The sequence below is a fragment of the Prionailurus viverrinus genome, chromosome A2 (assembly GCF_022837055.1).
Source record: "Prionailurus viverrinus isolate Anna chromosome A2, UM_Priviv_1.0, whole genome shotgun sequence".
Classification (NCBI taxonomy): domain Eukaryota; kingdom Metazoa; phylum Chordata; class Mammalia; order Carnivora; family Felidae; genus Prionailurus; species Prionailurus viverrinus.
In genome coordinates, this window is record NC_062562.1 from 10,598,676 (window position 1) to 10,625,371 (window position 26,696).

The 26,696-nt window shown below is 48.6% G+C and overlaps 1 protein-coding gene across 8 annotated transcripts in view; it reads right to left on the reverse strand.

Moving 5' to 3' along the window:
• The window catches only part of BRD4 (bromodomain containing 4), an 86,536-nt gene that overhangs the window by 32,510 nt on the left and 27,330 nt on the right, over nucleotides 1-26,696 (reverse strand). For 7 of the 8 annotated variants that reach the window (XM_047850637.1, XM_047850633.1, XM_047850630.1 and 4 more), the window contains exon 2: nucleotides 3,230-3,548. In XM_047850637.1, the coding sequence (XP_047706593.1) occupies nucleotides 3,230-3,514 (285 nt within the window). In that variant the 5' untranslated portion in view covers nucleotides 3,515-3,548. Of the gene's footprint in view, nucleotides 1-1,706; nucleotides 1,779-3,229; nucleotides 3,549-26,696 lie in introns of those variants that run through there. The other variant, XM_047850638.1, reaches the window with a different exon arrangement.

Genomic DNA, 26,696 nt, shown 5'->3' on the forward strand with positions numbered 1-26,696 from the left:
CCCTACTATTTTGACATTTTACTGGTCCACAAAATGCAAAATCCTATGGAACCAGCATCGAGGCACACCTGTAACAACTGGAATCCCTGCTTCTGATCACACTGAAGAACCATGGAGCAGAAGCCTCCACCTTCACTCAAGTTCACCACACTTCCATTTCGATTACTGGTCTTTCTAAAGGATGTGTCAGCAGTACCTGGATATAGCTGAATAACCAACCAGGTTAATGAGGAATCCAGACAACCCGTACAATCCTCAGTTAAGAAAAAAAAAAAAAAAAAATCCAGCAGACCCCACTCCTCAAAACTTCACACCTTACTCTACAAGTGCCAAACGGAAGGAGCCAGACGGCAGGTGTAGATATCCTAAAGCCCTTCAAATCAGACTCTACTACTGTCCGCTTTCTCTAAATCTAAACCTATCCTAAAAACTGAATGTTTATATTTAAAAATAACCACAGGAGGTATCTGGGAACAGAACAGGCAGCACACCAGGCTTCCCTGTAGAAGGACCAGAGAGAGCCAGGCAGGGAGACCCGCATGCAGCTGGCCAGCTCCAAGGTAGACTGCAATCTCAGAGGCTCCCTTAATCAGGCCTGGGTGTGGTATCAGAACCAAGTCCTGATGGCAGAGAGGCAGGCCTATCCCTCACCAAGTGCCACGGTCTTGCCTGGAAATGGTGGACAGTATTGGAAAGGTAAGCACAGGGTGTGAGGCTTTAAGCTGTTCTGACCCCCACGAGAAAGAACAAAAGCAACCAGCTTACACATAATGAGTGGCGGAGATCATAGCCCTGAGCTGACAAGGGCTGCACACGCATGCCCGGGTACCCTGCCCAGGAGGCCACAAGGACAGACTGTACCAGACTTTCTATATTCTACTATGGCTCTGGCCACCTTTCCCAAGAGAACCAAGGCCCCAGTGGAAATATATTTTGTAGTCTATGGCCAATAATGGTGTCAGCTGCTTGAACTGGCCATGGCCTGTCAAGTAGAGGGAGAGAGACAGAGAGCGAGCGCATGAGCGTGCTGACAAGGGGGCAGTGGGTTTAGGGGCATGACAATCTAACTGTACATGTTTACTGAACAGAAGGGGCAGGCATTCTAGTGAAAAGTCCAGCAGAGATCAGAGGCCAAAATGCAGATAAAGATTCCTGGAAGGTGTCAGAAAACAGAAAAAGACAGAACCCTTTTTTTTTGTGGCTGTAGTAACATTTTCTCGAGGAGGGGGAGAGGTCCCTGGAACACCAGGCTTTAAGCAGAACGCTGCTTCTGACTGACTAGCCCTGCCCTACTCCTCTGGGTCAGTTCCTGGCGCTCCCACCTCCCTGAAGACACCAGATCAGTGCCACCTTGCACCGGCCTCTTCTTCCTACGTCAGAACTGCTGAGGGTGATGTCAACAGTCACAGAGACAGGGATTCACACTGTGACCTCCGGGGACCCTGGCCTCCACTGCACAGCAATGACCTCAAACTCCCAAACCACTGGGCCTTACAGACCCCCCTACCCCATGTCTGTCCTGCTAGCTGGGGATGCTGCTTTCTCGGGATTTTGGGTGCCCCCGCCCCCCCGCCCCCTTTTCCTCAGTCTTCACCCTCTCAGCCCTCTGACTTTTCCTGTAACAAACCAACCCCTCCTCCATTCTGGCTCTGCCGCGGTTTCCCTTCAATGCCAAATTTCTCGAAATGATGGCTTCACATCCTCACCTTCTCATTCACACCGTCGGGAATCTGGTTTCTACTTCTGCGTCACATCTTCCTAAGGTCACCAATGCCTTCCTAAAGGCCAACAGGAGGGTCAGGTCGGAATCCTCATCTCTTTGACCTCCCTGCAGCCTCTGATGTGGAAACCTGGGGGACTGCTCTCTGCTGGTGATTCTCCTGGCTCTCTTCTACAGGTCTCCCACCACCTCCCTCTGGTGCTATAAAAGTTGCAGTACCCCCTGGATTTCACCCCCCACCCCAGACCCACCTCCTCCCAGTCTTTGCCTTTGCTCTGGGAAGGTCACCCTCACCTGTGGATCCCACACGGCCCAGCCCAGCCCACTAACCCAACCAGAGATTATGCTGTAGCAAGCTCTCTGAAGAACCTCCCTCCAGTGACAGGTCGTCTGCCCCTACTCCTTGTCACGGTCACCAGCAAGAGTAGCCTCTGAAGCCCAGATCTGGCAAGGATCCTCTTTTGCTTCCACCCCTTTTCTTGAGCCAGTTCATGATCTAGACCCGCAGTGCCTCCTCCTGACTTGCTCTTCCTGAGTGCACATGACACATACTCAACAGAGAGAGGTAACTGGACGAATGTCACGGACACAGCTGCTTTCACAACAGGAGGGTCACACTAGCAGTGTATTCATCCTTTTTGAAACTGGATGCCTGGCAAAGGCTGAGGTTCCTACACTTGTGCAGTTCAAAGCCCCAAAGACCCATGCCTGCGTCTATGGCAATAATCATGTAACTCCTCATCCAGGGGATGTGTAAGACTTAGCAAACAGCAGGGCTTAACTTAGAGACACTTAGTCCTCAATGCTAGAAGAAAAGAAAAAAATTATCTATCCCATTTCTTCCCTGAGGTTCAGTTAGAGATACAAACTGAGGTTCCAGAACCATTTGCTAGGGATGTGGGCAAAAGGAAAACTCTCTAGGGAAAGAGCAGAAGAGGGGTACAGAAGAACCAAAGCAAGTGCACCGTGGCTGCAACTGAGCAGGTGGGGGTGTGCGTGAAGGCAGCCGAGGGCAAAGCTGCACTGGTTCCTCCTCCCTCCAACCAGGCCCCTCCAAGTACTGGTTGCCTGGGAGATACTCCACTGCCTCTTCCCACCCTGTGCTCTGGGTGATCGCGACGATGACGACCATGTCAGTACAGAAAAGGTACTGTAGCAAACCAGTCCCCCTTCCACAGCCTCCCAACCATGCCTGAGAAGTAGGGGGCCTGGACCACCAACTGCTCCTACTTCAGCTCCCCTAAGGGATCAGAAGGAAAGCTGCAAGCACTCCTTTTCACCCCCAATTTCAACTTCTCTACAGTTTCTCCCAGAGCCGAAATCTAAGAACTGATGACTGTCTGTCAGGACTACCAAAACCATTCACTCAAGGGCCTCATGAGTGCTGGCAGTTCACAGCGGGGCCCCAAAGGCAGTTCTGTGTCCTCCTCCCGTCCCCCACCGTCCCCAGGAGCAACACGGGAAGGGACCTGGAGGACAGCAGCCCCGGGCCCTGCCCAAGTTACTCACAGGGAGGTTTAGCTTGACGGCGTCCACAGGCTGCTGGAAAGGCCACGCAAACTGGTGTTTCCATAGTGTCTTGAGCACCACTTTGAGCAGATATTGCAATTGATTCGTCTGCCTCTTGGGCTTGTTGGGGTTGGAGGTCTCCGGGGGCGGGGGGTTGGTGCTGGCTGTGTTGGCTTGCTGGGGTTGGGCCTGGGCCTGCGTTGTAGACATTTGGGTGGTTTCTAGTCCATCCCCCATCACTGGCAGATTTCTCAATCTCGTCCCAGGGCCGCTCTCCGCAGACATGCTACTGATCCCATCACATTCTTCACTGGGCACTCTACAAGGAGAAAAAAGCCATTATCAGAAACCAGGCAGCAGATGGGCACCACTCACAGTGCCACGAGTGTGTGGCTTCCAAGGGCCGAGCTCCTCTGATGGAAACTGGTCAGGCTGACCAGAGAGCCGCTTCTTGCACTGACTAAAATAAAAGGCCCCCTGTGTCTGCTCTCCTCGGCAGAGAGCAGACGACGCATCCTACAGAACGGAAGAGAGAGCATGCACCAATAGTGCGCATCAGGAGAGACGGGGCTCAGAGAGAAGAGCTGACCAGGAGCCTGCAAGGGCTGTGAGCACTACTGATTCCATGCAGAAAGAGGAAGAATAAGCAACAAACCAGGTTTTCACATCATGTAACGGTTATTTAAAAAAAAAAAGTTTTTACTCATTTAGTTGGGGTTGGGGGGACAGAAACCGCATCCCCAAGCAGGCTCTGGCAGTATAGGTGCACAGCCCAACATGGGGCTCGATCCCATGAACCATGAGATCATGACGTGAACCAGAGTCGGATGCTTGACACACAGAGCCACCCAGGCAACACCCATCTGAGAGTTTTTCAGGGACACTGCCCGTGTGGGAGGCAGGATGATTTGCAAGCCCCCAAATATGTCCTTTACATTAAAATTCTTTGTACTTGTGGCTCATGAAACATCGAGCCAAGTCAGTAATTCTGTTTGGCGATCAGGGCCAGAAGAGTGGCCCACGGAGTCCACTGCCAAGTGCTCAGGGCAAATGCTCACACTAAGAACACGTCCTTGGTGACTAAAATAACACATGTTTGCTGATTAAAGAAATCCCACAAAGTAAGTGTTGATAACCTGAAAGTTATCACTTTATTAACCAGGTTTTCAAAGCTTATTCACAGAGATACAGAAGGTTACTTCTCGCGAACTGCACAGGGGGTCAATGCCTGTATGAGCACCCCTTCCAAGGCACTCTCCTCACCTGAACGACCCCTGCTTCGGGCCACGCCAAGAATGCAAATCCCGCCAAGAGCATCCTCACGACGGCAACTTTGTGCACCTGTCCAGTTATTCTAACAAAACCACAGATATGGGGTACATGTTTTTACTGCCAAAATGCCCTCCAGAAACACAGTAATTCACCCCTTACTTGCAGTGCCGAGAGTTCCCACACTCTGTTAATGAGAAGAAACATCTGCTCAAATGTGTACTGACTATTTGGCATTCTTTCGGTGTACACTTTTCTACTGGCAAGAAAAAGGAAGTATCAGCTTTAAGCCCAGTGCCCAGAATAAGAAAGACTTTGTAATCTAGGAGCTGCCTGCAGCTAATGAATATCGCCAGTAATAACCCTAGGAGTTCAGTGCGGGTAAGAAAACCTCTCCGGCTGAGGGAGTCAGGCAAAGGCTTGGGAAAAAAGGGCAGATTTTACAATCACATGACTCTGGTAGGCAGAGGGGACCAAAAAAGACAGGGCAAGTTCACTGGCTCTGTCATGGCTTTCTTTCTGGAACACACTTAGCACAAGCTAGGCACTCTGGCTGCTGAAGAATTACTTTATAATTCAATCCAAGTGTGATTTAAACCAAGAGCCCCACAAAGGTTTTGGTAGATGCAGTTCTGGCAAATTATCAAGTTTTAAAAGCACCAGGGGAAAGCTTGCTACGTAAAAGCAAGTCAGTCACAGGGGGCTGTGGAGAGCTGGCCCTCCTGGTCTGAGGCGTCCACCTCCCCACCCTCTGCCCCCACGGCCAGCCCCACACATGGGTCCTATTTGCAGGGGAAGCCCATGAGCTGACAAAACGGACCTGGTCAAGGAGACAGCATTCCTTCCAGGGCGCTCTGGCTGACTGCAGGTCTAGGTGTCACCTGGCTAGTGAACACATGGGAGAGGCCGCTGCAGGGAGGGGACCCAAGTGGGAGGAGCCCAAAGCCAACACGTGCAAGAGGCTGAATCTTACAGATTCAGTCTGGGAACTGAATCCAGGCTTGCTTTAAGAGGTTAAGACTGGGACACCTGGGTGGCTCCGTCGGTTAAGCGTCCGACTTCGGCTCAGGTCATGATCTCGAGGTCCGTGAGTTTGAGCCCCATGTCGGGCTCTGTGCGGTCAGCTCAGAGCCTGGAGCCTGCTTCGGATTGTGTCTCTCTCTTGCTCTCTGCCCCTCCCCCACTCATGCTCTCTCAAAATTGAATAAATGTTAAAAAAAAAAAAAGAAAGAAAGAAAAACCTTTAAATAAATAAATAAATAAATAAATAAATAAATAAATAAATAAAATTGACCCAGACTTATTAAAAAAAAAAAAAAAAAAAAAAAAAGGTTAAGACTGTTCTTTATCCTTTTTCACCGAACAGGTAAGAAATCTGCCAAGTGCCTTTCCCCTTTTCCCAGATGGGATGGCCACTTAAAAACAAACAAGAAACAAAGAACCAAACAAACCTCAAACCAAGTAACTCATCAGTCATTTAGTTCATTAGAGAGGACAACACTGTGGAGAGAAATCCTAGTGCTACCATCCAAGACAACAGAGGGTGGGTATGTTGCAGCAGTCCCAACTTAGGTCTAGATGTGGTCTTGCATCAAATGCTGAACTTAAGTATTTAATGAGGCCCAACTGTGTCCAAGACACCAGGTGAGTATTTATAATCTGTGCCCTTCTCAGGGTCCTCTGGAGATCTGAGAAGGGGGTGGAGGTGGGGGCAGCTCCTAGGGCAGACTCTAAGATGGGTATGCTCTCCCAGAACAACAGGCTGGGAACACTTACAGGAAAGGGAATAGGGGGGCTTTGAAGGTGTGGAGCGATTTCCGGGTACCCACCCCCACCAAATGGTGCTAAAGATGGGGAAGGAGCACTCAGGGCTGAAACCAGACAGGCATCTGGCATCAGAGCTTGAGGGGGCCTGCAGGTGGGGAAGTGGGCAGCAGTCTGGAGAGCATCTCCCAAGACAAGAGCAGTGTTCCAGGAGTTCAGGACCATGGAGGGGCATTTCCCTACATCAACTTCATCTGAAGGTGGGAACAGTGAGAATATCCTGGATTACAATACTTTCCAAAGGCAGATGTGAGTGGGTAGGCCTGTTCCAGGCTCTGGAGACACAAGACACATCCCTTCTCCCATCAGGGTTACTTGTGGTACAAGTCTGTCCAGAACTAATGGCCACGTGGTCCCGGAAGGAAGTGCCTGGGGCACAAATCAAGGCAGGGCAGTAGGCATGGAGGCATTACTGGTGGGAGGTAAGCGCATGAGGTATGCATGAGGAAAGCCCAGCTGGGAGGTAAGAAAGGAGCCCAATGACTTGAGTAAAATGCATCCCAATAAGAGCAGGAAGGAGGGGAAGCACCCAAAGGGTGGGGTAAGGTGTGGAACCATCAGCAGGAGATTGCTCAGAGAAGAGAACAGAGGGAAGGAAGAGAGATCAAGGGGCCAGGCTGAATCACACACCACTGAGTAGGACATGGGAAGGGAGGAAGCACCCCAGAAGCCGCATTCAGTCATGCGTGGAGCCTTCAAAAAGTGTGCCTTCATTCCTGAGGTGGGCAGCAAGGAAGACAGAAAAGGGTTTTTCTCCAACTGAGGTTTAATCAGTAAAGAGGGGACCTCAACCTCAGAGAAGCAAGGTCTACAGCCACCTGCAGAGTGATATGCCAGGGCTCAGGTGCGGCTGTAGGAGGGTTCAAAGGACACCTTTAGGTGGATGGCGTTTAATCACCTGGTATGCATCCTCTATTTTCATTTTACTCATTCCAGTATTCACAAGGAAAGTCCCTGATTGGTGCCAGTGTGAAAGGCTGTGCAGACAGGTGTCAGCAGAGAATATGACCATCTGCGTAGAATTTAACAACGCTGTTGTTCTGTTCTCATTGTATTTAATTTTACTGATATCCATGTGTGGTTTTTTATTTAGTTTACTTTCAAAATAAAGGCACTACAAACACAACAGTAAACTGTTTAAAAAACAAAACAAAACCCAACACCATGTCTCTGGAGGGGAGCCAGCCAAGACCGACTGCGGGTTCCAGGTGGGAGAAGCCAGTGGGTCAGGAGAGTTTTCAGGAACTGTGGGAAGTGGGGCGGAGGGCAGAGAGCCAGGTACAGGACTGCAGAAGCTTTGGAGCACTCCCTGGAAAATCCTCCACAGGTAAGTGGATGTGGGTAATCGTTTATTGGGCAACTACAGAAACTGGGGTGGGGCCGGTGAGGCAGGAGGGGGAGACAGAGGGAAGAATGACATGGACAGTGTGCCAGCTGGCCAGGATGCTTCTGTATGGTGGCCATGGACCAGGCACACAGAGATACAGGACATGCTGAGTGTCTGGATACAAGTCTCAACAGAAGGGCAACATCACAGAGAAGGAAATAGGTCAGTAGGAGTCTTAAAAGTTCTTAAAAAGAACTCCTTGGAGTCAGCTGGGAGAAGGTTCCACGCAGCAGGACAGAATGCTGGTCCAGAGGAATAAAAGGAAACAAGTGTAAATGTGGCACCATCATGAAGGGAGGCTGGGATATACACTGAAGTGAGCCTGGAAGGCTGGAAAGGAGGGTGGCACTAAGTGAGGATAAAGAATGATTTGCAGTTCTGCTTCCACTATTCAGTTTCTCCAAGAAAACAGCCTGAGAATTTCACAGCCAAGCACATGGCAGGTAAGCTGCCACAGCAAGGGGCAGGGGTGGCCCCATCCTGGAGATGTTCTGGCCCCAGGGCAGTGGAGCCCAGTCAGCCACAAGCACACAAAATGCCAGGGGGCCAAGCACGCCCCACCAGGAGGAAGCAGTCCCATATGTTTTCCATTAAGCAATGACATCCTGGAAGTCTCTAAACAGTGTCCACAGGGCAAGATGAAGTCAAGGCAACTGACTTCTGGAACCTGTGGGCTGGGCTGTACCTTTTTTTCTCTCCAAATGGACTCTCAGGGAAGCTAAGGGATGGAAGGCTCTGGACATAACCACTTTTCTTCACCTTCAAGCGAGCCCTGATGGGCTGTTGAGCCAAGAAAGCTGCATTTTTTTTGTTCACAAAATGAACGGAGCTTTCTCTACAGATAGCCTGATCCTCCAACTTTGCCTCATCTCTACCTTTTAAACCACTATTTCCACCACAAAAAGCAAACACCCTTCCCTAGTCAGCCCTCTCACATTTGACACATAGTAACATTTAAATCCTCAAAACAACTCTGAGATTGCTTCTGGTCTTATCCCCATTTTAAAGATGAAGAAACGGAGGCACAGAAAAGTAACTTACCCAGGAAGTAGAAAGATCAGACCTAGGCAGCCAGGGTGACCCAGACTCTAACATGACTCCTGGTAAGTTTCAGTTGGACTTGGAATCAAGGAAGCCCCCATTTAGCAGATGAACGTGCAACTCCAGAAAGTCCCAATGCAAATGATCGGGACAAGCTGGCGCATCTTAAGTAACATGAAAAACTAAGCACAAGACCCATACACTTGTGAAGACTGAGGTCAATCAGGAAAGAAACTGCTAGAGGCTGTCAGTTCAAATGCGAAGACATGGTGCAGTTTAACAGATCAGATGGACCTCAGAGACACAAGCACCTCAAAGTTTCTTTCAGGTGGCTCTCAAGATAACCAGTGACAGGTGACATCCATCTACGTGAGGGATCACCATGAGATGACCAGGATGTCCTGCTCCACACTCACAGCTTAAAAAGCCATGGCCCGAAAACCTGCAGCTCAGCCCTCCCAGGACTGCGGGAAACTAAAATCCTCACGAAACTTCCAGAAGCCACTCATTCGCACCGTGGCAAAGAACACAAAAGAAACCAACAAGACTCTCTAGTCTGTTGTGGGTCAAGAAAGACAGGCACTAGCAAGCGGCTCTATGTGAGAGCCAGGGTGACTTCTCTGACACAACAGATCCAACTAGGTTCCTGCCTTAGGTACATTCTTCCCACAGTGGTCACCACCACCCCACCCCGCACTGCCCCAGACCCTAGCATCAACACTAAACACAGTGGCCACGGTGGGCCCCCTTCCCTGTCACCTTCAGGCCTTTCATTTGCTGTACCTGGTGCTTCCCTGAACAGTCTGGCCAGTGCACACACACCTGGGAGCCCGGGGCCAGAGCAACCTTTCCTTCATTCTTGTCCTCCCAGTACACAGTGAGTGCTCTCGGGTATGGAAGGCACCCTACACTAACGTCACCCTGGGGATTCTAGATCTCAAAGCTTTGGAAAGGAAAGCAGCTCGTGCTCACACACAGAAAAATGTGGTGACTGCCAGATTCACTGGCTCAGCCAACGCATCCCGTGTGTGCCATGTGCCGGGCCCAGGACCCTGTGGTCAACGTGACATTCTTCCAGTGATTAAGCATACTGGGGCAAGTACTGTAAAGGAGAAGGGCCAGGCTGCTCTGGCCAAGGACAGGGAGGGTGTGCACACTCCTGTGGTGGGTGAGGCAGAGAGGGACAGACAAGAACAGAGAGGGTCAAGGCTTGTGACAGGAGAAGGAGGGACCGATGCAGGGACACAGGCATGGGTCTGGAGGCAGGGGAGATACCAGTGCATCTGAGGACCATTTGAAGTGGGAAGGGAGGGATGGCACAGCACAGGGGCCAGGTGACCACACTGGCTTTTGTCCTTCACAGGTTCTTGACTCAGTGCAGAGAATATAGTGGCAGGAGAAAAGGGGGGGGGGGGCATGCTTGGAGGGGGTCTGGGGGATAGATTCCAGGGTCATTCAGAACACAGATAACAATAGGAGAAGTCCATTCTTGCCTCATGGTGCATTTTCAACTATACCTGCACCTGTGGAGTTCACAGATGCAAAAGAGAGAGAACCCAAGAGCGGATGCACGTGGACAGGGTGAATCAACGGCTCAGCACCAGGGCTTATGGGGAGAGACAAGCTGAAAACTCAGAAACTCCTAAATCTACCCGCATATATAAGGATGTAGGATTCCTGTGATACAGTAGACATCATCTTCAACCAATTCAGGCAAAGTTTTAAGTCAAAAAGATCCTAAAATGCTATTCCGTTTTCATACTGACCTGTGGCCAAGAGGCAGGAGCCACCATTCACTGTGTTGAGTTAATTGAAGGACAAGAGACAGGAAGAAAATTTCACCTACTGTTTCCAACCCAAAGAAGGCTGCATGATTCAAACGAGTGTCCTAGTCCTGAATCTATCCCCAACAGATACCTTACAACAAAGTCCCAATTTAAAGGAGTAAGGAAAAGATGAAGAGAGATTAGACAGTTAGTGCCCTGGTCCCCAAACTGAGTACCAAGAGTGTCATGGTACCTTAGAGGGGCACTGTGGGAACGATCAGTATAAGGCAATTAATAATTTCAAGGCCAGACTGCACTATATCCCCTTGGACAATGTCCCATCTTGCAAAGCTTGGTGTTCAGCGAATGCTGTAACAAAAAGCAGATACCACATAAGACCCAACGTGGAACCAGAAATGCAAGTGGCAGACATCCCATCTGGCTCTAAGGCCTGAGGAGTTAAGCAGCGCCTAATAGGCACACACATTCCATTAAGGAGGAACCATGATTCTCTTCCTAAGAGGATTCTCTTCCTAAGTTTAGAGACACCTGATGAAGCACTCCTGCTTTCAGGGATACTGTCTGCTAACATCCCAACTCATCTAAATGATCTGAGAGGGGCGCTTGGGTGGCTCCCTCGGTTAAGTGTCTGACTTCGGCTCAGGTCATGATCTCACACGGTTTGTGAGTTCGAGCCCCACGTCGGTCTCTGTGCTGACAGCTCAGAGCCTGGAGCTTGCTTCAGATTCTGTGTCTCCCTCTCTCTCTGCCCCTTCCCCGCTTGTGCTCTCTCTCAAAAATAAATAAATGTAAAAAAAAATTTTTTAGAAATGATCTCAAAAAACTTAAGGACAGAATTTAGCAGACAACACACATGTGATATTTTTCAAATTTCAACAGAAAGTTTTATTTCCTGGACACTAGGAGGCAAGACAGACATGGATAGGCTTGGTTCTGGGACTCTGAGGAGAGAAAAGAAAAGGCCATATACAGCTGCCCAGAAATCGGCTGATTTCTGGATATCTGGCCCTAGTTCTGTCCATCCCAAGAGGCTGGGTATCTTGGTGGGTTGTGGCCAACTGAATTTTGAACTTGTAGGCCCATCTGAAGTCCTGGACTGCCAGAGGGCCCACAAAGCCAAGGGGCCCACCTCCACTTTGTCATGTTCATTTACTCACTCTCATCCTTAAGTGACACAACACCGAGGCAGTAAAACACCAGGGAAAACAGGAACAGTGCAGGCTACCTGTAAACCTTCACGAATTCTCCTGTGAAATACCGTCGCCACACTCAGCAGAGCTTTATGCAAGCCATCACCACATACGCCTGCCTGCACTAGGGCCGAGACCAGCTTGCCAGCACATACCTGCTACTTCCTGGGCCAGTGCTCTCTGAGCACTTGAGCTATACCTGCTTAATCCTCACAGCAACACTACAAGGCCAAGGGCAACATCACCATCTTCATGCCCGTGGCAACACAAGAGAGTGGGTGGTAGCCTGGTCAGCGGGAGGTCACCCAGGGCTGTATGTATTTCAAGTACTCTGCTCCACAGTTGTCTCTGCTCACCGAATACAGGGGCAGAGCCCTAGTTGACCAGCACTGCTGGGCCTGACAGGGCTGGTTTGCTCAAGGCCCCCCCCGCCCCCCTGCGACTTCCACATCCTGGCATGTATTAATCAGCAAGCCTGCTTTCTCTGCAGAAGCAGCTGAATGCCATGTGACCCTTGAGCTAGGTCTCCAGTCAGATTTCCAGAAGTGGTGTTTCCAAATTTCACCCCCAGAAACAAATCAGAGCCCAGACAGCTCTCACAGCACCTGGCCGTCTGTCTGTCTGCAGTGTGACTCGTCTCACATACTAGGTGAAATCTGAAGCATACTTCCCTGTTGATGCCATGGGGAGAGAGTGGAGGGGAACGGAGTCCAAGCTGTTACTTATGGTTCCCACACAGTTAGGGCTACAAGGAGCTGTGCCTTGAACTTGTTTCATGCCAAGCAAAATGTCAGCCAATGCCAGCTGACCCCTACCCCTCATGAAATTACAAGTTCACAGTGGAGCACATCCTTCAGAGGAAGTCACCTCCCCACCACTGCAAGGCCCTCCTATAAAGAATCATTTGAGGGAAGTGCAAGATCCTACCCAGCAATAAAAAGAAGGGGTTGGAGGATCTGGTCATTTCTCAGTACTGGTCAGTTTGCAGCAAATACTTATCCTGTCCTAGGGACATCTTCCTGGAAATGTTGGTTACACTGGTTATGGAACACTAATATCAGAAGGTCCATTTCCTTCTGGTCCCAGAGCAGAAGCTATTTCCATTCATGGCCACAGCCCATTTCATTGTGCATCTGTGTCAGTGGGGAAGCACAAACAGGATTACTTTTCCCTCTGACCGGCTCAGGCAGCTGGTGAGAACATCGCTCGTGTCATCAGCCAGACCGCGCCGTCTGGAGCTTGGCCAGTGGCTGTGCGCTGAGGCAGCTCTCAAAACCTTAATCCTCCTTCATGCAGCTTGTACAAGCCCTGACTGCCACCCCTCAGACATGCCAAACCAGGGCCATTACCTCAGACTCAGCCCTGCTGCCTGCCTTGAGCCAGGTGACCCAAGGCAGAGATGAGCCACCTACCCGCTAAGGGAGCAGAGACACACTCAAGTTCTCTGTTCCCCAGTAGGGGGGCACCAGGCCCACACGGACGTGGTGGTCAGGAGGACCGCGAGGAAGGCCCAGCAGATCACAACACTGCCAATTCAGAATCCCTGTCCTTCTGCTTTAGAAACCAATCAGCAGGCCCATTAAATTAGGGGCACTGAGATTTCTGCGCCATCTTTTCTCTGTAAAAGCTGCTAGAAGCTGGAGGGTTGACCAGCTCAGGTACAGTAAAAGGTTCCGTTGTTACATATGGTTTACATCGCTGTGCTGATGGTTAGATCTGGGTGGACAGATTTGTTAATTTAAAATGTTCCTGTGATGGGTACACAGTAAAAGCAAAACTTTGATGTGGACAAGATCAAAACTGCGAGGCTAAAACATACTCCAGCAGGGGCAGGCTGATTTTTCCTATAAAGGGCCAGGGAAGAAATACAGCCAGCTGTACAAGGCATACAGTCTATAGCAATACTCCATCCTGCCGCTGCTGCACTGGGAAAGCAGCCCACCCACAAGCCTTAGACAAACGAGCGTGGCTATATGCCAATAACACTCAGACTGGCCCGTGAGCCCGAGTTTGCAAGCCCCGTTCCAAAGATTTCTAGACTTTGTGTCAGGGCGAGGGAAACGTTTGCGACAAAATATTATGTTAGAAACGCAGAATACAAGGGGTGCCTGGATGGCTCAGGTCGTGATCCCTTCGTGACATTGACCCCCAGTGTTGGGATTCTCTCTCTGGCCCTCCCCCGCTCACATGCACAGTCTCTCTCAAAAGAAATAAACTTAAAAAAAGTAAAACAAAAAAAGAGTAAGAGAATACAAAATTACAGGTTAAATTAGGTAATGGTGTGCAAATGAGCGGGTACACGGAACCATACGATGAAGTGGGACAGGGGTGGTGGGTGTGTGGAGGACTCTAAAACCCAACCAACCTACCAGTACGTACGTAAAAACAGCACAGCTTCTCTGCAATCAGACACCTTTCACAAACCCCACTGACCGACCTCTCTTGCTGTGTTCCGTCTCTCTGCCTGGCGAGCAGGCCTCCACTGCTACTCAAAGCAGCCCTGACCTGGGCCAAGACTCCAAATTACAAGCTAAAAGATTATGACAGAAATACAATGTCATTAATACAAACACTGCATTCCCACTGACCTGGGTCTAGGGTTGTGCCCTTCATAGGAAAGGTTAAGTGACATCTTCTTCCGGTTGCCTCTTTTAAAGCTATTACTCCGACTCTTTTAACTGTCTCATTTTTATACCTTTTATTTTCAGCTATCTGCTTTTCTAAAAGAGCTGGTGCAGTGTTATGTGGCACTGAGGTGAACCTACACTGTAATATAGAACGCGAAAGGACTGTTAATTCACGTAGAAAAAATCCTGCTTTGAGAAGTGAACTCCAAGATGGCCACAGAGTGCACGGCCATGCGGAAGGCAAAGCTGAAGTAGACAGTGAGGCTGGGTACTTCTTCCACTTAGATGAGGGTTTTTTGGGAGGAAGGACAAAGACACTGGAAAACAGAAGAATCTGCAGGGCACCAAGGGTGACAGAGAACATTCACCTCTTGACAGTGAAAACTACTGTAATGAGGGGAAAGTCTAAGAGTGAGAAACCAGGATTAGTTCCAACTAGGCCGACAGTCAGTCTTGGGCTGCCCGGTTGTAGACCAGAAGAAAGCTTCTGAGGGTGATATCACACTGTCCTCTGGAACCCTCTCATTTCCAACGAAAGGATAAAAATCAAGTTCATGATCCTCATGAACAAAACTTAAAACTATAAAAGACAGCCAACTACGGTGTTTGCAGTGCGTCAAACACCAGGGAAACATGTCAGCGCTGACCTCCAAGCAAGTGATCGAAGGCAAGCTGTTTGGGAATCTGGGAGGCCAAGAAGGAGATGAGTGAAGGGCAGGTGACGAACAGCCTGCACAGCCAGTGGCTAGCACCACACAGGGGAAGGTGGTTCACGCCTGTGGCTGGAATGTTCCACAACGTGCCAGCTCAGCACATAGGACTGTTATGTGTAAACGGAAACAACGTGTGAACAGACCCATGAGTGGGAAAGGTAACACTTCAATCAACCCTTCTACAATTTGATACCCTGGGAAGCAGGGGTAACAGGGCGGGGTGATATCCCCAACAAGAACACATCATGCCTCTGAGCTCTTCAAAACAGTAGAATGGTGGCTGAGAACAAGACTCAAGGCATCCCTGGGGCCCACCTATGTTCACTGGGGACAAAAGGGGATCAGGAAACAGGGCCAGAAAAAGAGTTTCTAGGGACCACATGACCACGGAGAGGCCTCACTGAGAGGAAAGGTCAAACCAGGCCTTCAACGGCCGAGAGGACACATGGAAACAGGAGGACGTTCCAGGGTGCCAGGAATAGCAGCATGCATGAAGGACAAGGCACACATCGACTCTGGGTTTAGAGACGCAGAAGCCTGGTTACCTTGATGAAGAGCTAATGCGTATGGGGTAACCTTTTCCTCAACAATCTTACCCTCTGACCCTCACTCCGAAGTTGAATTTTACAAGAAAAACCTGTGAAAAAGGTTACATCTGTCAGTATCAGGTAATCTCAGGAAGTGATTCTAGCAAAGATGACTTTTCTTCTCGCCATGCCTCAGTTCCATCAGGTACAGAACCCAGATAATACGGGTGGGAGTGGGGGACAACATCACTTTTCCCAAAGGAAAGGGAACACAGAAAGTGACAAAGTTAATGTCACAACTGGAAAGACCCCAAGTCCCCAGTTCCCAAAGCAGGAACTGAAAGACTGACCCAAGGCCTAAAGACAACCAGTCATGAGAGTGGACAATGTCAAAACTGGACGTCTACTCCAAGAGTATACAGCAACAGGCTGGTTCTCTGAGAGGGAAACGGGCCAAGGGGCCCACCTTCCACACGGCCTTGACTTCCTGTCAGGCACCTCTTCTCTCAGGTAAGGGGTAAGCTTACCACTCCTTTGTCTGCTGGGAGGCCTCAGCCCTCAGCAAATATTCAGTGTCTACTTTTGCCCTGACAATCTGACCCTGTCATTTTGAGATGGATGCTTGGATGTCAATAAAACAACCTCCTCTAGATCTCAGTAATTTTCAGAGAACAAAGTTACAGAGCAAGGACAAAACTCAAACCACTTCAGGAGAGAACAGCAAAGGAAGTTAAGAACTGGAGAGATCTGTTGTTCTGTGAGAACTAATGTTCTTGTTGCCATTAGTTCCACCCAACGTCCACTGCAGTAAATGAGCCACCAAGTCAAGTGCCCCAACTCCCGGCGCTGACAAGGCGGGGAACGCAGATACCAGAGAGAAAAGGACAAATGACACAAAGCACATCTGATCTCCTTGCAAGACCACCTGCCATCCCCCTCCTCCCGTCTCCAGCCTGCTCTCCCCTGGGCAGCATGGGCCTTGCTGGCAGGCAGCGATCACTGTCCCAGGAGAGCCTTGGCTGGAGCCAAGCCAGCATCTCAGACTCAGATTCTATGGCATGGCCCAAGTTTACTCCCTGGCAGACACAGTCAGCTCGTCCCTAGTTAGTGACCACCTAGGAATAAGAGCTGCTTGCTAGCGAGGAGCTTTCAAATCGTCAAAAGCCAAAACACCTGCCCACTGAACAGACTATGGCTCACTCAGTGAACCTGCAGCACTCCCCACAACTCCTCACGGCCTTTGTGTGAAAACTGTGAGAAATACTGAAGGAAGAGGAACTAACGTTCATCACATAGGAACCTTCACACCAGGGCCTGGCACACACGATGACGGAATAAACAGAAATGTGCACACACATGCATGCTCCTCAGTGAAAACAGCCCTGCACTGGGTTTAGTAACTGGTTTTCAAACTGTGCCCAGGGAAAGCTGGAGACCTAAATATCGGGCGGCTTGAGGTCCAGGCCTTTCCCAGCTCTCCATGCCAGGCATGTGATTCCTGGGAGGGAGCAGAACTCATCCGAGCTAGTGCCCCCTCTATACTCTTTGGGGTCCCAATGCCCTCCCACCGATGATTCCCACACCTCTGCTGAGGACCTGGGGCCAAGAGCTAGACCCAAGAGGAACAGGGGCGGGCCTTCTCCCATGTATGCAGAAACACAGATCAGAACTCGTTCCTCCTGCCCCTCAGCAAACCTCGAGCAGGTGACAGATGGGGCAGAGAGCCTCTTCCACTTACTGGAGGAGCAGAGGTGTGCCTACAGCTCAGATACTCCCAGGCCTTAGGCCTTGTTAGGACAGAGGGAAAGAACAAGCAAATGAAACTCCAGTGAAAATTCACCAAAAACCAACATGGCCTAAAAACCTCAGTAGCCCAGATAGGGAAATAAGAGGAAGACCTGAAGGAGGGAGGCCAGGAGCTGCTGCACAAAGAAAGTGATATTCTGTATTTATACCGTATCCACCTGTGCCTCATACAAATATAACATGGCCACCTCCAACAATTTGATATTTTCTACTAGTCGCAGTAATGTAAAAAAGGTGAAGTTAACAGCATATTTCACTGAATACTCAATAGTTCTATTCCACTGAACCCAACATAACCAAAGTACCATCTTAACTTATAAGCACTATAAAAAGCTGGGACATTTTAATTTCTTCTCATACTAACTGTGTGAGATTCGAGTGAGTACTCCATGCTTACAGCACATCTCAATGCAGGAACTAAATTTTCATGAAGTATTTCATAAAACATTGTATCTGCATTTAGATTCTATAAAATTTATGGATGAAAAGTAGATTCACATACCCAAGGTGTTCCAAACATACTAAAACTTCTCCAATAACTAAATTAAGCATCAGTAAAATTTTAAAATTCAGGGGCGCCTGGGTGGCGCAGTCGGTTAAGCGTCCTACTTCAGCCAGGTCACGATCTCGCGGTCCATGAATTCGAGCCCCGCGTCAGGCTCTGGGCTGATGGCTCGGAGCCTGGAGCCTGTTTCCGATTCTGTGTCTCCCTCTCTCTCTGCCCCTCCCCCGTTCATGCTCTGTCTCTCTCTGTCCCAAAAATAAACATTGAAAAAAAAAATTAAAAAAAAAAAAAAAATTTTTTTTAAATTCAGTTCCCCAGTCACACAAGCCACATTTTGATGCTCAAGAGGCCTGAGACGTTAGCACTGATCTTATCATAAACATCTGGAAGATTCCTCCTCTAGAAAGGAAGCCAGGGCACACATTTTAGGGACTTGACTCCAGGGCCACAGGGACCCAGATCCACTACACATTCAGGGTTGGTTTGACCCTAGTCAGTTCACACCTACCACCTTCACCACCCCAAAATCCATGTATGCTTTAAATCAACTTGCTTTTTACAAACTTAAATGTATTTATTTAAAAGAAAACATTAACATATCCCATGTGATGTGTGTGAACCTGTTTGAATGAGACAGACATTATGGGAGACAACAGAAGAAATCTTAACATGGGTTGCAACGAATCTGACTACTCAAGTACCTCACGTAAGTGGATTCAGTATTTGTCTTTTTTTTTAAAATTTTTAATGTTTATTTATTTTTGAGAGACAGAGAGACAGAGCGTGAGCAGGGGAAGGGAGAGACAGAATCTGAAGCAAGCTCCAGGCTCTAAGCTATCAGCACAGAGCCCAACATGGGGCTCGAACTCATGAACTGTGAGATCGTGATGTGAGGCCAAGTCTGACGCTTAAAACCAACTGAACCACCCAGGCGTTCCCTGTATTTGTCCTTTTTTTAACTGGCTTCGTTCACTCTGTAAAATGTCCTCAAGGCTCATCCATGTTGTAACCTGTATGAGAATTTCCTTCCTTTTTAAGGCTGAATAAATATTTCATTGTATGGACAGATGACATTTGTTTATCTGTTCATCCGTCCACGTACACCTGGGTTGCTTCTACCTTTTGGCCATTTTGACCAATGCTGCTATGAACACGGATGTACAAATATCTGTTACAGTCCCTGCTTTCAACAAAATGCCCTTATTCTTAAAGAGATGTTTGCCAAAGTACATGAGGTAAAATCACATCTGCAACTTACTTTCAAAGGATTAGAAAAAAAAAAAACCTGTGCACTGATAATTATATGTAACTAAAAGAAAAAGAAGAAAAAAGCCATTAACTTAACAACCAGCATCAGCTGCTATGAAGACAAAGCCGGTGTAAAAATAAGTACAATGAAAACAACATCATTGGCGTGGCTGCTGGCCAGAGTCTGAGCTACGCTCAATTTGCAAATTCTCCCATGGGGAAATGCTAGTCCCTGGAATAGTTAGAGTCACCTTACTGAGGCTCCCACAATTTAGGAACATTATTGGGGGTGGGTGGGTGGAAATCAAGTTCAGCACTGAGGCTACTGCAGGAGCAAAACAAGAACAACAAAAAAGGCAGAAGATCGGGGTCAGACTCAGATAATTTTAGAGGCTGAATCCCAATTGTTGAGGTCAAAGGGGAGCCCAGGATTAACGTCAACTGGTGAACCATCATCGCAAGACAAACTCTGTCCCTGGTAAAAAGCTGATTACCAGCGGATAGGAGCAGACCGAGCAGAGTAGCAGCTGAGTAACAGGGCTGAGTGAGACCACTCAGGAAATTTTGTGTCCAGAGAGGAGAGTACCCAGAAGAATGTTCAACCAAAGTCCCTGCTGGGGAAGTAGGCAGAAACGTGGGACTCTGCATCTTCTTGGATGCAGACACTGCAAGGCAAGTTAGAGAGAGACAAGGTGTAGGCCATGTGGTCTCAGGCACCACGGCTGCTCCTGGCATTTTCAATCAGGCTGTTGGGAACTTAATCAGAGGACTGAGGAAAATCTATGTTTGTCCTACGAGTGCTGAATAGTAATATGAAAGGGGAGGAAGCAGAAACCATCCTAGAAAAAAGTGCACTCGATGTTGAAGGAGAGTGTTAGACCAAAGTAAACACAACTAAAGGGGCGAGGTGAGATGTGAAAATAACACGTAAAGGTTTCAGAGCCTGGGCAAAAAGGTTCTGCCGGGCCCCCAGGTTCGTCATAACTAGGAGGGACTGGAATGCAGGGGCCAGCCATAAACTGTAGCTGTTCCGTACTTGTTTCGTGAGACAAACGCAGAATTCAGCCAGGACTACTGACAAACCCTGAGCACCTCCCACAAGCACAGAGACTCTGCATTTCCCTTGTTCCGATTTGGCCGCTGAGCAGCTGGTGCTACCCAGGACAGTGCACGGCACCAGGCCAACGTGAGGAAGTCAACGCCTGAGGGCGGCCTCCGAGCTGGGTGGTAGGCCCTGTCCCCAGCAGATGGAGGAGGGCAGAGCTCTGAGTCCACCCTCAGTGAATGGCATGAATGAGCTCTTTCATTGGTGGAAGAGAACACGCAACAGTACCATCTGCTGAGGGGAGAGAAAGGTCAGAGGAACGGGCACCGAGTCCTCAGCTCTCCACTGACGAAAACAACTGCCCAGGTCCCTACTGTGTCAAGGTGGCACGGCCTAAACTCGAGACGAGGCCTGAACACGAGGAGCTCAACAACAGAAGCTACAGTCTCTCCATCCACAACAACTGTAGGAAACCAAAGTGTAGAACGACCCTGGAATTTCTTTATGTCTTTCTTCTACCTCTGGCTGCCCTTGTTCAGCTCCCCCACATTCCCACCCAGCCCCCCATGCTTCCAGGTTCAGATACAAGTGCCTGGAGCAAGTGAGGCTTGAGATGCTTCACCCAAACGTCTCCAAACTAGCCTAGTGGAAAGCTTAGGCTTCTGACTCAAAATCAGGAAAAAACTTGGTAGCATTTCCCCAAACCCAAACCACTATCAGGGGAGCTCCAAAGCTGAGGACGGTGTGGCTCGTTGGGGCACTGGCCCGACACCCCGCCCCCACCACCCCGACCACCTCCAGCCAGCTCCTTGCCCTCACAGACAAGGCAAGGGGTACTACTGCCCGGCCGAACACCACCACCTCAGCAAGGGGCTCAGGTCAGGGGAGGAGTCCTAAGTGGGCTGCCACGGCTGAGGAGTTCATTTGTTTGTTTGTTTTTGGTCTCTCGGAGAGGTCTGGTTCAAAGGCAGGACAGAAAAGTAAAAAATACCTGACCTGCAGGCTCAGGTGTGGGGAGGGTGTCACACACTTGGAAGGTAAGAATCTCTAATAATATCTCTAATAACAGAGGTGCATGAACAAGGTGGCTTTTGAAATCCAGAGGATGGAGCTCCTCTAAGACTTTACGGAGGACCTATTTGGGATTAAAAATAAGCCCCTATCAATCCCCTCCCAACCTCACAAAACCTAATGACATTTAAAACAGAGACTAGGTTGAACGACATGCAGATTATTAGAAGTGTATTCAAATGGAGTCCATGTTAAAAATTTAGTACTGGACCATTTCAATTCTCTTCAAAATGCAGCACTGCCTTATAATGGAATTTTCGATGTGCCTTCACTAATCCTGTTACCATGTTAGAGCACAAAAATAGAATTTGTTCCCTTGGAGTTCACCAGTTGCCATAGAAATGGCATCAAAATGCATTATACTTTCGGGTGAAGAAATGCACCATGGGTGCTGAAGAAAAATCCCCATCAAATCCAGTTCAAACTCAAATCCCTTTCATAATAAATGGATGCAAGCACATCAAGTATCCTTAGACCACCACCCAAACAGATGTGCTCCAGGCCCAGGAGAAAAAGGAAGCTCACTCATTCACACAACACCAACATACAGAACATCAGTCCTATGGAAGAACCTTGAGGCAAACACAACTGACCCAGCCAGGCTATCCTCACGGCTGGGACCCACTGTTAACTCTGCCCCTGCCCTGAGCGCACCCCACAGGTGATCAAGTTACCAGCACACACACCTCCTCCTGTCACCAAGTCTGTAGTTGCCATGTTTCTGATTTGTTCCATTTTCATACTGAACCATATTTATGAAAAAGTAAGCTCCCGTGTCCCCTCAACAGACAAGTTTCCTCATGGGTTAGGTTCACCATCTCTAGTGAGTAGACAAGAGACACAGGCCACTAGAGATTTGATTTCAATCCAAGGTATGAGAGGTTTTAAAAAGTGTTCTTTATAAATGAAAAAAAAAAAAAAAAAAAAAAAAAGTCCTACTGCATCACAGAAGTAATGGTCCCACAGCAGGACCTAGACGGAGAGTGGTAGGCAGGATGGTGCTTTGGATCCTGCAAAACCCCAAATCAAGGGGTTCTGGTAAGAGTTCCTTCCTTCTGTTAGCTTTACTCCTGTGATCTGAATGTCCTTCCTCCCCTCACCAAACAGTATCTATTTGGCCTGCTCTGCTTCTGACTTTTGTCGCCCTGTTTCGCCGATATGTGCTAATAGATCTGTTCTAATATGTATGTTTGGCACGGGTCTATGAGGAAATGGTGCTGAGGTGAAGAACAGGCTGAAAACCAACTCCTGGTCCAGGCTGGCCAAGAAGCAGGACCCTGGGAATGAGTGGGCATACTCCACCATTTGTTGGTTTGGGTGAAAACTTTGCATTTCGGATCCAGCCATCAACAACAACCTTACAACACTGCAACACTGCAGGCTCTTGGGATTCGGCACAAAGACACCTGTTGTCCTCATGGGTTCCCATTTCAGCCCATAGGTGGGGGTATGGGGACAAGCAAGAATGAAGATGACAACTAAAATTATGTAGTGTTCTATGGAGAGAGAGAAAAAAAAAAAAAAAAAGAGCAAGGGTGCACATGAGATTGGGGCTTTTTAAAAATTTTTAAGTTTTTTAAAGGAATCCCTTGGGACTTTCACAAGTGAGGCTCTGTGGTTCCTGATCTCTTCTCATTTCCTCTGTATTATGCACTAAATGGGATAACAGTCCACGCAGAAAACAAGCTTTCTCCACGGAAACATCTTTCATGTGTAAATTACTCTAAAGCCTGTTTCCCAGATACATGTATCTGCTCTGTACACAAGGGCTTGTGGCTTACTTCAAACTGCAGCTTCCACTCAGACAGCATCTTTACACGATCACCTTTAAAGACAATAAAAAAGGACTGAATATATTCACCTTCAATAATTTACATACAAGACAACACAGCTCATTATAAGCCCGTTCTGCACCACAACTTTACTTTCAGCGCAGACACTGATTATAACCAGTATAGGCAGCCACATTCTGTTCCAGAGTCAAGTGTCAGTTCAGCGGTTCTCAGACTGTACCCCTCAGGCAGGCTGCAGCCAGGAAGATGCAAATTCCTCAGTACACTAGTTGTTTTGCAGGCAGTCACTACATGATTCCCTAAACAAATAAATGCCACAGTTGTAAGCTGAAGGACGGCTATTCAACTGATCAAAGCCTGATTTTTCATTCCACAAACATGTTCCACCTTTACTTCGGGAAAGCAGGCCAAAGAGAGTCCTCCAGTTATGACAAGAAGCCGCTAGACTCCACGGCCCTGCCCAGTGGTCTCTCTGTCCCGGAATTCTCAGGAGCGCCACAGCTCCCATGTGCCAAAGGCAAAAGAGCTTCAGGTCACAATCCTCTGGGGAGATGCCGTCATGACCCCCCACCCTTCAACTCGGACTCTGGGGAGTCATCTACACCCCAAGGATTACTCTTTGCTGCTGGAAACCCTGGCCCCAGAGCCCCCGGCATTACTTGGATTACACGATGGACTGTGAAGAAAGTGGTCTGCCTTAATAAGGCACTGTGAGCACAGGACAAAACATCTACAGATGTTTCCCAAACTGAAAGCATCCTAAGTCCTGGGTTTCACAATTTCAGGCCCAAGCAGATTCCGGCACAGGCAGGAGAGGAGCTCTCTGCTCAGCACCAGGCAGGCAGAAGGATGGGCACCTCGTCTTGGAAGCCAGTGCCCAGGGAGAGGCTGGCTCCTGTCAGACTGCCACACCGAGCACGCACCCAGGTGTCCTCACAACAGGCACCTGCAGTTGAAGCCAACAGCTCAAGGGGGCCAATGGAAGCACCACTCAAAATGGTGACATCCAGACAGAAAAATCAATGAGTAACAAACTCAAAACAAGATTAGCTAAACCTTGGCTACCAATGTAAAAACTGAAGCCACAAAATAAACCTGAAACTCAACAGTTTAGTTCCGCCAGAGTGGCTGATGAGGGGTTCCTGGCCTTGGAAGTCCTGGGAGGGTGGCACTGGGTAGGGCCACCACAAAGCCCCACACCACCAGGAAGGCAGGCTTATCTCTGTTCCCAGAACAGCAGATTAGAAGCAGCCCACTGAAAGGGGAGTGGAGCAGTTGAAGGCACAGGAGGAGGAAGCAACAGCTGGCAATTTGATAGCAAGCAAGGAGACAACTGTGCCGTTTTACCAGAAGAAAAAACAGCCAACAATTTAACTGCCACAGCAGAGGACAACAGCCTCAGGCAACCTGTGCAGGTACCACCCATTATTCTGTGGTGAACACGACCAAAATTCAGCGAGGGGGCCCCAGCTATCTACCCAGAAGAGGCAGGACACGCTCATCAAAAAAAAATGTTTTTATTGTTGTAAAATATACACAACATAAAGTTTACCATTTTAACCATTTTTTAAGTGTAAAATTCAGTGGCATTAATAAGTACATTCTCACCACTGTGCAGCCATCACCACCATCCTTCAGAATAATTCTCCACCTTCCCAAACCAAACCTCTGCCCACTAAACAGTAACTCCCAGCCCACTTCCTCCCCCATCCCTGGCTCCCACTATTCCCTTTTCTGTCTCTAGGAATTTGACTATTTCATAAGGTAGTTATCTCATGCAAGCAGGATCATATAGCACTTGCCCTATGTATCTGATTTACTTCACTCAGAAGTAGTTGTATCTGATTTACTTCACTCGGCATGATGTCTTCAAGGTTCATCCATGTTGTAGCCTGTACCAGAATTTCCTTCCTTTCTCAAGTGAGTAATACCCCATTATATGGCTGTGTCATACTTTATCAATTCGTCTGTCAGCCGACATTTGGGTTGCTTCTACCTTTTGGGTTTTGTCACTAGTGCTATTAAGAACATTGCTAAAGGCACACGCCTGTTTACCCGAAGGCAAAGATTCTGGTAATTGATTTCGGAAGGTTTTCCATCTCAAATGACTAGCAGAAATAGCTTCAGGACTTAAGTTAACACCCCAATTCCCCGATTTCAGCAGGGCTCAAATGTAGCCAAAACAGTCAACTGGATCTTAATTTAATAAACCAGACCACCATCCCTCAGACTAAGGTGGTGGTGCTCGGCAATGAAGATAGCAAAGGAAGTAAATAAAAACCTTTAGCCAAGCATTCCCAAAAAAGCCTACAACTTGCCCAATGTATGTCTTTCCTCATGACGCCGTGAAACTTCTGTATGCTCTACATTCAATACCTGCCCAGGGTGAAATCAGGTTCCAACAGCAGTTTACAGAAGTGTACAGTTGGCAGCTTTCAGGAAACCGTAAGAACTATTGATTCCTGGGCCCCTTCCCACAAAGATTCCAACGAAAAGGATGCTGGGTGGGGGCCAAGTATTAGGATTTGCAAAAGCTCCCCAGGTGATTCTAAAATCCAAGCCAAGATTGTGAACCACTGCACAATCCAGAACAATCAAGAAATGGGGCACCACGTCAGGACATACCAGGAGTCTGTGAGTTTTCACAAATGTAATTCACAGCAATTTTCTCATAATCTAAAGCTAAACATTTCTGTGTTGAGTAAAACATAAATGAAAACACCAAAGAGGAATGTTCTCCTTCGCTTGCATTTCTGCAGCTGTAACTGATAATGGTCTGGATATGCAGTTCACAGTGGAGGAGACACCCTGACCTCTATGTACCCATTTAGAGGACAGGCACCAGACACTCCACTGTGATCTCCACTAGCTTAGATGCAACACACCCTCATGTAGAGATTTCTGGGGTCCGTTCATTTCCTCTTCAGTCAAGAAGCCAAGGGATGGAAAGAGGAATGGGGGGATAGGATTCTGTCGCCAGCCCTGAATACGACCAAGAGGTTATATTCTGGGTGTGGAAATTTCCCCTTTCCCACTGTGCTTGTAGGAAAGTCTTCTCAACATACCATGGGCAACCAGCAACCCAGGGCAAGCTCATGATGCAAAGGTACATCAGGCCAGTTCCTGGGACTTTTCTCTGCTGGGTTCCCAGGGAAGAATGTTGTAAATGATGGCTGGGTGCCAGGGCTAATCCAAAATGAACAGAATCGCTGATCTCCTCGGAGCCTGGGGCTCTAGGGCCTGGCTGACATCCCAAATTCCTAGGATATAGAGAGCCAGTGTAGGGCGAGGCCTGGAGTTTGGGGCCCTGTGTGGTAAAACGACATGGCAGTCAAGGATAATGAATGGTGTGGGGTAGGCTGTCCTACACCCCAGAAGGCCATTCTGAGAACAAAGAATGAACATGTCTGCCTTCAAAAAAGGGAAGAGAAAAAACTGTTCTTTAGCTATGATTATTTCCCTAGCTGCCTCAACACTCTACACCATAACACTACTTGTGCTGTGTTGACTCTCCACGTCAGCCACCGACTGATTACAGGGACCATGAAGGGGGACACTGGCCCAAGGAACAGGTGATACAGTTGGAGCGGAACCTTGGTAGAGCCCGCCCACCCCAGACAACCAGCTTGCTAAA